Source organism: Castanea sativa, chromosome 3 (assembly GCF_040712315.1).
Source record: "Castanea sativa cultivar Marrone di Chiusa Pesio chromosome 3, ASM4071231v1".
Classification (NCBI taxonomy): Eukaryota; Viridiplantae; Streptophyta; class Magnoliopsida; order Fagales; family Fagaceae; genus Castanea; species Castanea sativa.
The window spans coordinates 29074941-29084672 of record NC_134015.1 but is presented as its reverse complement, the minus strand read 5'-3'; the positions used below and the strand labels follow the sequence as shown (position 1 = coordinate 29084672).

Here is a 9732-nt window from a genome sequence, read left to right as displayed (position 1 = left end):
TAACAATAAATTACAGCACTTATGGTACTGCACTTTAACTTAAAGGGGTTTGAAACTTTTTTCTGTCCAAAATTGAACAAAATAAGTAAATGGGCAATTCAGAACATAACCTGAGCTAACATCATCCCTGTGAATTTGAACTCTGATGAAGAACCCTTTTCCAAACGGATGTAGACTTTGTTGCAAGAGAACCCAACCAAATCAAGCCCCAAATAAACTGGAAGTCAAGCAATTCAACCTTCCAAACGGCTCACTAGCTAGATAATAAAATCTTATATGTAACTGCCAACTAGCTAAAAAGATTAAAGAAAACCTTTACACTGGTACACTCTACAATGCCTACTTGAAGAATTGCATTTCAATGAGGAAAAAAAATCAGCACACATAATTTAAAGCCGCCAAGCTATTATCCACTCAAATGCTCAAATGTTCTTCCCTAGGCAAGCTCTGAACAGTATCTGACCATCTTCCTGGTGAATGATCACTACTGTTTGATGAAATTTGAGCCTCCGCCCTTGCATCTCTGATCATCTTTAAAACCTCTCTCATTGTAGGCCGGCTCTCTGGTGCAATTGACACACAGGCCATTGCAACGTTCAAGAGAGCCTGAAGTTTTTCCTCAGACGCCTCATTGCCAGAGCCTGAGGCAGGTTCATCCCCAGACTCAGTTTCTTCTTCACGGACTGAACGGACCCACCTAGGAATATCTGAACCGTGTTCCAGAACAAGGTCCTGGAAGGGCGTTTTTCCAGTTAGAAGCTCCAATACGAGGACGCCAAAACTGTAGACATCAGCTTGTTGGGTAGATGGCTTTCGAATGTCACGGCATTCAGGAGCTCTATAGAAGAGAGAAGTAGCACTGGGTTCTTCAAGTGAGTTAGGGTCTCGGAATGAAAGGAGACCATAATCTGTGAGGCAGGACTCAAAGTCGGATCCTAACAAGACGTTAGAGGATTTCAAGTTTCCATGGGTTAAACCAGGGTTATGGTGGATATAGAGCAGACCAGTTGCCAGGTCCTCTGCTATTTTAAGGCATGATGTCCAATGAAGAGGCTTCCCACCACCTGAAGCTCTTGATCCTGCAACAGTAGCAAAAAAAATGTTATTGCATGAAACAAGAGCATTATTTTTTCCTTTTTTTGGCTGAATGGAGATTTGACCTCCAGTTCTCAAACCTGCAAGAGAGGCAGACTACCATTAGGCCAAAGGCATTCTTAGCTTTGACCAAAATAGCAGTAGCCTTCTTTTACTTAGGTTTGATGCAAATGTTTTGAGTTTGGCTTTAAAGGAATCAACAGGATGTTGTGTTTCATTACATCTGTATCTTAGTTGAAGCCACTTCATCCTAAATAATTTATATTTTGCAGCACCAGCAGTAAAAATTTTGTTATCAACAATATACAAATGATCTATGTTTCCAATGTGAAGCAAAGGGGGTTTCCACCTCAAGACAAAACGTGACCTTTTCAATTGGTGCATTTCACATGAAACATTGAAATTGGTTAGTTGTTTTTTTCATGTCTCTTAGTCCTGCACATAATATAAAGTGCCCCCTAAGATGCAGTAAGGATTTACTAATCCTTCCGGGAAAGAAATATCTCATGACTAATGTCAAACTTCCACGCAGGAATGAAACTAGAAACAAGTTATCTTTCAAATCAACGATTCCAGAACTGATACCTAGGGAAGGTGGGGAAGGCATGACATAATCATGTGATAAGACTGACAGACTAAATACAAGGAAAACTTCTTGAAATTCAATCATAAAATGGTATTTAACCATGAGATGATGCGTACATACTGTTCTCTTCATCAACATAATTCTAAATCTCATAATCCTTGGAGTTTTCTTTCAATTTCAAGTTTTTCTGTTTAGCTATTCAAGTATCATAATGTTTCTTAAAAATATTGTTGTAAACATATTCCCCCCATTCTTGAAACTTTTCAGCTTAAAAAACATTACCCAACATGAGATGCCGCATACATACTGTTCCTTTCATCAAGACAAATTTTAAATTCTATATTCTCACACATATGAGTTTTCTTTCAATGAAACCTTTTTTGTTTAGCTATTCAAATATCATTAAAATTTTAAAAAATATTTTTGCAAATACCATCTCCTTGGAAATTCCCTTTTACTTGGTAAGTTAGAAATGAATTACAAAGGGGCAATGGGGCACACCCATGCACTCAAGAGGTATATGAGTAAATCGGAAACTCACCCCTCAAATCTAAATAACTTGAAAAATCAATGTGCAACAAAAAAGAAATGATAATTGCCATAATTACAACACCACAATGTTTAGTTGCTGGTTTGGAGAGATTGGAGGGGGGGGGGGGGAAGGAGGGAGGGGAAACAAAACCCCTCTCAGCCCACCAAAATCAATCCACCAAAAATAGATGAATAGGTGTAGAGAGAGAATGAGAAGAAGGGGTTACTAAGAAAAAATGTGAAATTTCCCTTCCAAGAACATGAGGAGAGGAGAGCTAAACTATCATGAGGGGATAAATTTCGAGGTTTTCCAGTTCATTTTGGAACCCCACTTCAGCTAAAAGAATAATAAGAGCGTGCAACAATTCCTAATGAGAGTGGTAGTCCCACATTGACAAGAAAATAAGTATACAGGTGTGATAAATCCTAGAAATAGAGTAAGAGAAAGTTAGATGGAAATTTTTTGTATAGTGTGTTATAGTTAGAGCACTTTTGGGTGTATTGGGGATTTGGGTTTGATTATTTTTGTGAGGCTGGTTCTAACCCTTATCATTGATAGTGAGTTTGGTTTGTGTTGCCCATAGTGTAGGCCTAGAACCTCATTAGATGTGTTGTGTGTCATGGTGCTATAATTTTATTGTTTTGTGTACTTTTCACAACAAATTGGTATCAAAGCTATTGGTTTGAGATCCTAGAAATGGAAAACACCAATTGATTAAAGCATTGTATGAAAAATCAAAGATTAAATCATTGTATGAAAAATCAAAGAAAAGTCAGCCACTATGTCTAATGATGAAAGGGAAGAGCAAGAGATAAAGGCAATGAGTGCTATCTGTTTTGAGTCTCGCCATTTCGTATAGTGTGTTGAATAAGACTTCTCTCATATAAGTTTGAAAATTGTGTGTGTGTGTGTGTGAGAGAAATTTGCTTGCTAATCGTTTGTCTTCGAAGGAAATGTTATATTAGTTGTGCACTTGTGCATGGTAGGGGGATACTACAAATCATCTAAATACTTTTGATAGATTGTCAACTCGTTGGCTAAGCGTGGAAGCCAAGATTGAGGAAGGCAATTACATGACACAAATTACACTAGGTATAATTTGAACTACATTTGAACAAACATAGTTCAAGCACAAACTTTGTTTGCTTGGTTTGCAAATACATTTGAACTTAACAAATAAATATTATTTATCAATCAAGCAAAATGGAGCATTTTTTTTTTCCAGATAGGTAGAGGGGGAGGTGGCGTTCAAACTATAGACATGAGGTACTATAAGATCCTCTCTAGGCCTAGGTCTAAGCCCCTATGTATCAAAAATTTATAAAAGGATCTCAAGGTCCCCCATTTAAGAAAAGAAAATCCCCAAAATTGTACAAAAAGTCTCATAAGTTGTAGGATGATAATTCTTCTTTTCACAAAGAAAAAAATATCTGTGGGCTTTGTATTTTTTTTTTTTTACCTCGGAGAAGACCCCAACATATTGAGTTAATAGAAATCCAATCCAACCGAAACCACTAAATTGTTTCACCAAATAAAAATATTATGTGTGTTGATTAAGTAAACTAGCTATTATCAATTATCAATTGTAAAAAAGAGATGTTAATAAAATTTAATGCAAAAAATTAATTAGTAATTTTGCATCTCAAAAAACAAGAAGATTGATTTTTAATATATATATATATAGTTAAATAAATATTATTTAATTGATATTTAATATTTAAAAAAATCTCATTTAAAATTATTGTTTTAGTTCTCAAATTATATCAAGTTTGAGCCGGGTACCACAAAGGATGTATTACCCAAAAATAAATAAATAAATGGGAACAATTAGTAATACAAAGTTTGCTTTTTACTATTCGGTTTGCGATGACATATGACCAATTATTTATTTATTTTTTTGCTAAAACATATGACCAAATTTATACCACTTTAGTTACAAGGTTATATAGGGAGGAATGGAGTGCAGTGTGCAGGGAAAAAGAAGGTAGAAAGAAAGAAAGAAAACAAGCCAGAGCCAAAGCCAAAGCCACAGTTCAGAATCTGACGTAAATATCCAGTGTAATAAGGACATCAAATTGATATGACTAGATGTGCATCCGCAGTGAAAAAGTAAAAGCATGGAAGAAAAGAAAGATATACAAGAATAAAATAAAGAAATTTGGTTGTAAAATTTGAGAGAAGAAAAGTTCAGTGAATAATGCTGCTGCCGCATAAGACAAAATGAATTCAGGCTAGATCTATATCAATTTTTTTAACCATTTATTCTTTCTTTCTTTCTTATTTTTCTTTTATCAAACAATGCCTATTAAACTTTGAAGACAAGAACAATAGAAGTGGTGCAAAATCACATAATTTTACATGAGCGGTGAGGAACATATATATATATAATAAGAGTTGTGTTAACAGGCACCATAAAAACTTTTTGTTAACATATATTATGTCAGCTTTTCAAATTTTTAGGTGATTTTTGACAATTTTTAAATAATTTTTTATCTTTTTTAATTTTTTTTGACAACTTTTTTTCTATTTTTTAGATAAGACCCGAAAAAGAAAATCTTAACATTAACATTTCCCATATAATAATAGCAAAAGTGGAGTTTTGAAAGTAATAAGTAGGGGTGTGTGTGTGTGTGTGTGTGTGTGTGTGTGTGTGTGTGTGTGTGTGTGTGTGTGACAACACTTATTAACGTGCAGAGGTCAGAGACTCAAATCAAATGAGTTGTCAATATTTTTTAGATTAGATTTGAGGGAAAAGTAACATGTATTTATTTGTCTTTTTTTTTTTTGATATGGTATTTTTTTGTCTTTATTCACCGAATAAATCTCAACAACAGTTAGAGATGCATTTTAAAGTAATAAAGTAGTGAACTTTTCAGATCATTCTTTTTGTTTTTGGTAGACAATTTAGATCAATCTGATAGCATAGCATCTTTATCTATTATTAAGTTCAAAAATATTAATCATCATGTCACTAATAAATAAGACTCTTCTTAAGTTATTAAACAGTAACACTCATGGGGGACACAACACAATGTTTCTTTCCCCTCTTCCCCAAAAATAATATTCCTCCTATTAAAGGTAAAATAAACGATCCACAAAAACAACCATTTGAGTTAAATAAAGAGGAAATGGCCCACAGCTAGCCAAGTACAGTAAAATACCGCTGGTAGGAGAATGGAGGATCAATCAAACGGTAACTTTTTAAAACCAAGATTAAGGATGTGAGGGATGATATTAATTAAAGGGTAAACACTTGACTCGTTAAGATTGTGACATATGTTTATTTTTAAACACGTGTTATTATCCGACTGGATCGAGTATATTGAAAACACTAAACCCAAACCTACCCCTTAATTAAGATGTGCACCATGCGTTATTCCAGACTTTGAAGACATTATTTTACCCTTTGTCTATGAAACATTCTAAAAATCATATAAATTAAAATAACATGGTGCATGAAACTCAAGACTTCACCTAATTCACTCTAGTGACTTTGAAAAAGACATAAGAACAATAATTAGCCTAATAATTTATGAAAAAAAAAAAAAACAAAATTACATTATAATTTTAAAAGTGAATTCAATTTAACTTTATATTTCATTAAAACTTATTCTTTTAGAATAAATCGAAACTTATATTATAAATTATAAGATCTTAAAAGTTCAAAACTGGATTTGAATGTAATGGAACTATAAAGTTTGATTTTTTTTTTTTAAGAAGTCCTAAATCTGGGATTTGATTAAAAAATTTAAAACTATAGGATTTAATTTAAAAGTTATCTTATAAAATATATATGGATTAAAACATAATTTTTATTATTTTTTATTTAAATGAAGAATGTTAGGAGGGCACAGGTGTGTGTGCCCGGACTCTATTGCCACTTGTTTCACATGCGAAGTGATATTCATTCAAAAAATTCAATCCATCGACCAGTCCACTTGTTGACCAGGCACGAGTGATCATTGTAGAGAATTTGACTCCCCTGTGTTCGCCCTTTTTCCGCAAAACACCTATGAATGACCGTGTATTCCACGCTCCTGGGAGCGTGAGGTCATAATAAATTTGTGCATGGGATTGAGAGACCACCAACAAGAGGTGTATCATTAAGGAGATCGTGTCCAGAGGGCCCTACTAGATTGCCATACGGACTTTTAAAATATACATACTATTCACTACTATCATTCAGGACAGGAGGAAGCAGGTGAGGTGGAGCTTCTTGCTTAATCAATGTTTAAGCCTACCAATGTCCTTTTTTTCTCTTTTTCTTTTTTTGAGAAGCCAGATCATAGACTGGGCATTTTAGTCAGAAATAAACTCAGCCTCAATGCACATCACAGATACAGTTGCCATTATATATATATAATTTTTTTTGACAAATAATTATCTAATTAACTATTTTTTTACACGGTTATTCTGAAGAATTTTATGAGAGTAGTCTCAAAATATTGACAAAAAATTTTGAACTAAGATCTCAGAAATATCGTACGATATTAAGAATCACTAAACCAACTCAGGTTAAATTTTATACATTTAAATGCATATAATATTATTTAAAAGTTTTAACACTATATATACAATTAAATTAGAAATAAAATCTTAAACTTGTCAACGGAACTTTATGTTTTTTTATTTAAAATTTAATAATTAGGGAAGAGAGATTTAAACCCTAAACTATAAATTACTAGTGTTTTTTTTTTTTGATAAATACTATAAATTACTAGTTGAATTCCAAGCTCTTTGATAGTTTTTACTTTTCAAATGATGAGGATTAAGATTAGGCCCAAAAGTAGCAAGGGTAAAATCATATGGTTCAAAAAGTAGCAACATTTAATTTAAACAAATGCATCAGCATGTGTCACATTACTATCAGTACTTACTAAGACATCTATCAAGTGGATTGATTTGGGACCACGACCAAGATTAGGGGCCACTATGTCTATTTCTAACTGGCTAAGGGGGGTCAATAATCTGTAAGACAAATGTCAACCATAAATTTCATTTCTCAGGTGATATATATATATGCAATTTCGCAACTAGCACTTTTGTTCTATTTGCAGTCCTCGCTAATTACACGCTAAGTCACTAATAATAAATGAGACGATAGAAGAAAATTGGACTTCAAAAAGTGTAACTAAACTACTTTTCATTACTATTCTAGCTAAAGGAAATTATGAACCAAACCCGTTTGAATTTGATGCAAGTGCAGGACAAAAAGAGAAGTTTCAGGCAGGCAGGCAAGGCAATAGTTATAGTAACAAAACATAAAAATAAAAATAAAACAGTCACCGACAATTCAATTCGTAGGTACGTACCGTGAATGAGAGAGAAGAGACTGCCATTAGGGAAGTAATCATACACAAGGAGGCGCTCCTCCTTAGCCTGGAAATAAGCCCTGAGTGGGACCAAGTTAGAATGGCTAAGCCTTCCAAGCACTTCCATGTGTCTTCTAAACTCATCCGATCTAGGGTACCTAGCATCCTTCAATCTTTTAACGGTCACGATGAACCCAGACTCCATCACAGCCTTGTACGTACACCCCATAATGCCTCTCCCCAATGTCTCAGCCGAAGCCTTCAACAAATCTTCCAAACTGTAACTCATCTGATGATCCCCTGCTCCGCAGAACACCAAGCTCCCTAGTCCCTCACATTCCCACGAAAACCCGCCTGGTTTATCTCTGTTATTACCTCCCCTGCCACCGCTTGAAGTCCCCTCTCCTCCTACTGCCACAGCTTCCAACGCTTTGTTGCCTGTAATCTCCTCCGGTTTCGTACGGTTCTTCCCACACATCATCAACAACACAACCAAACAGATTAACAGTACCACAAACCCTCCCACGCTTCCTCCGATTATCTTTATCAGTTTCGTACGCTTACCCTTCTTCGACGACGCCGTTTTGTTTAGCGGTGAAGGAGATGTACCAGCTGGACCTTGACTCTGACAAAAATCATTAGTAACATTTTTAATCTGTTCTCCGCACAGATTTACGTTACCCGAAAACGACGACGTATTGAAACGAACCAAAGCTGGAGTTAATGGGATCTCACCGGAGAGATTGTTATTGGACACATTGAAGAACCGGAGACTGGTTTGGTTAAACGGGGGGAGTGAACCTGTCAGGTTATTGTCCTGCAAATACAGTGTGTACAGTCGCCGGAGTCTGAGGAGCGAGGTCGGGATCTGACCGGAGATCTGGTTTCCGGAGAGGACGACGATTTTTAAGCGGTGGAGACTGGAGATTGAGTGAGGGAAGTCGCCGGAGAAGTTGTTGAAGTTGAGGAAGAGAGACTTGAGGTTGAGGAGGCCAGAGAGGTCTGGGATTTGAGCGGAGAGAGAGTTTCCTTTGAGGCTTAGGACTCTGAGTTGGTCTAATTGGTTTAGGGGTTTGGGATCCAAAGTACCAGTCAAGTTGAGATACTCTAATACCAGCTTTGTTACCCTTCCTTTCATGCATTCTTTGACGCCAGTCCAGTTGCACACGTTCGAATGTTGTTGTTGTTGTTGTTGTTGCCATTGTAGCACGTTTGACGTGTCGATCGTTGATTTTAGCGACAAAAGCGCTTCTGCATCGCCTGATCTTACCGGAGATGGAACGAGAGATATCGCTAGTATAATTAGAAACAGCAGCCACAATGAGTACCTTGAAACCAGAGGTTCCATCATTCCCCTTTAATTGAAGATAACAATCAAAAATGGGTTTCCTGCAGAACTAGCGACATTGCCAATGATTCCAAATCATTTTCAGCCCTCTTTTTCTTTTCTTTTTTTTCTTTTTTACCAAAGCACTTTTTCCGATCTACCCCAATCAATCACAATGAGTCAAAGACAAAGACTACTGCGCCAATGTGAGTTACTTTCAACGCTTTACACTCTTTTTCTTTTTCTGGTTTGAAACAAAAAAAGCTTGGAAGGTAATCTACTTCAACTGTGCCCAGCCAACCCACTTATTAAACACGAAAGGGAGCTCTCCATTAATGGGTGAAAGCTTTGGGAAGTCACCAAATGGAGACAGTGGGTGAGCATCGTTTCTTGGAAACTTTGCTCACGGACATTATAGCGTAAGCTTCACGTGAACTTATTTCAGACGACAGAGATAAACCATTCTCTTTTTTTTCTCATCTCAATGATTTCTATATTCTTAAAACTCCAGGCATCTTTGAACCAACAAAAAGACAAAAAAAACTCAATTTCTTTAAAGAGAAAAATGAATACAAAACTGTAATATTCTTACACTCGAAGTACTTCTCGGGCTGCTCAAACCTGAATTCAGAACTTCAAAGCAATGCCGCCCACAACTGCTTCGATTGTCGCCGAACGTTGAGACGAAGCCGTGAAAATGTGCTTAGAGTCTTAAATCTCCAAGCAAAGCACATGGATTCAGAACAAAGATCACAGCTTTCTCTGACGAAAAAGAAGTAACAAAAAAAATACAATATTCCAGCTCTGAAAGAAAAGACTCCATATTACAATTTCAAGATTAAACTGTGTCAATGGATAGATCTATCTGTACTTTGCATAT

The 9732-nt window shown here is 35.7% G+C and overlaps 1 protein-coding gene across 1 annotated transcript; it reads right to left on the bottom strand.

The window, feature by feature from the left end:
- LOC142629714 (inactive leucine-rich repeat receptor-like serine/threonine-protein kinase At1g60630) lies at nucleotides 1-9133 on the bottom strand. Its single transcript, XM_075803753.1, has 2 exons — nucleotides 7526-9133; nucleotides 1-1079 (listed from the first exon to the last, which is right to left on the bottom strand). The coding sequence occupies exons 1-2, from the start codon at nucleotides 8874-8876 to the stop codon at nucleotides 415-417; spliced, it is 2016 nt and encodes a 671-aa protein (XP_075659868.1). The 5' UTR covers nucleotides 8877-9133; the 3' UTR covers nucleotides 1-414.
- Nucleotides 9134-9732: the final 599 nt, after the last annotated feature.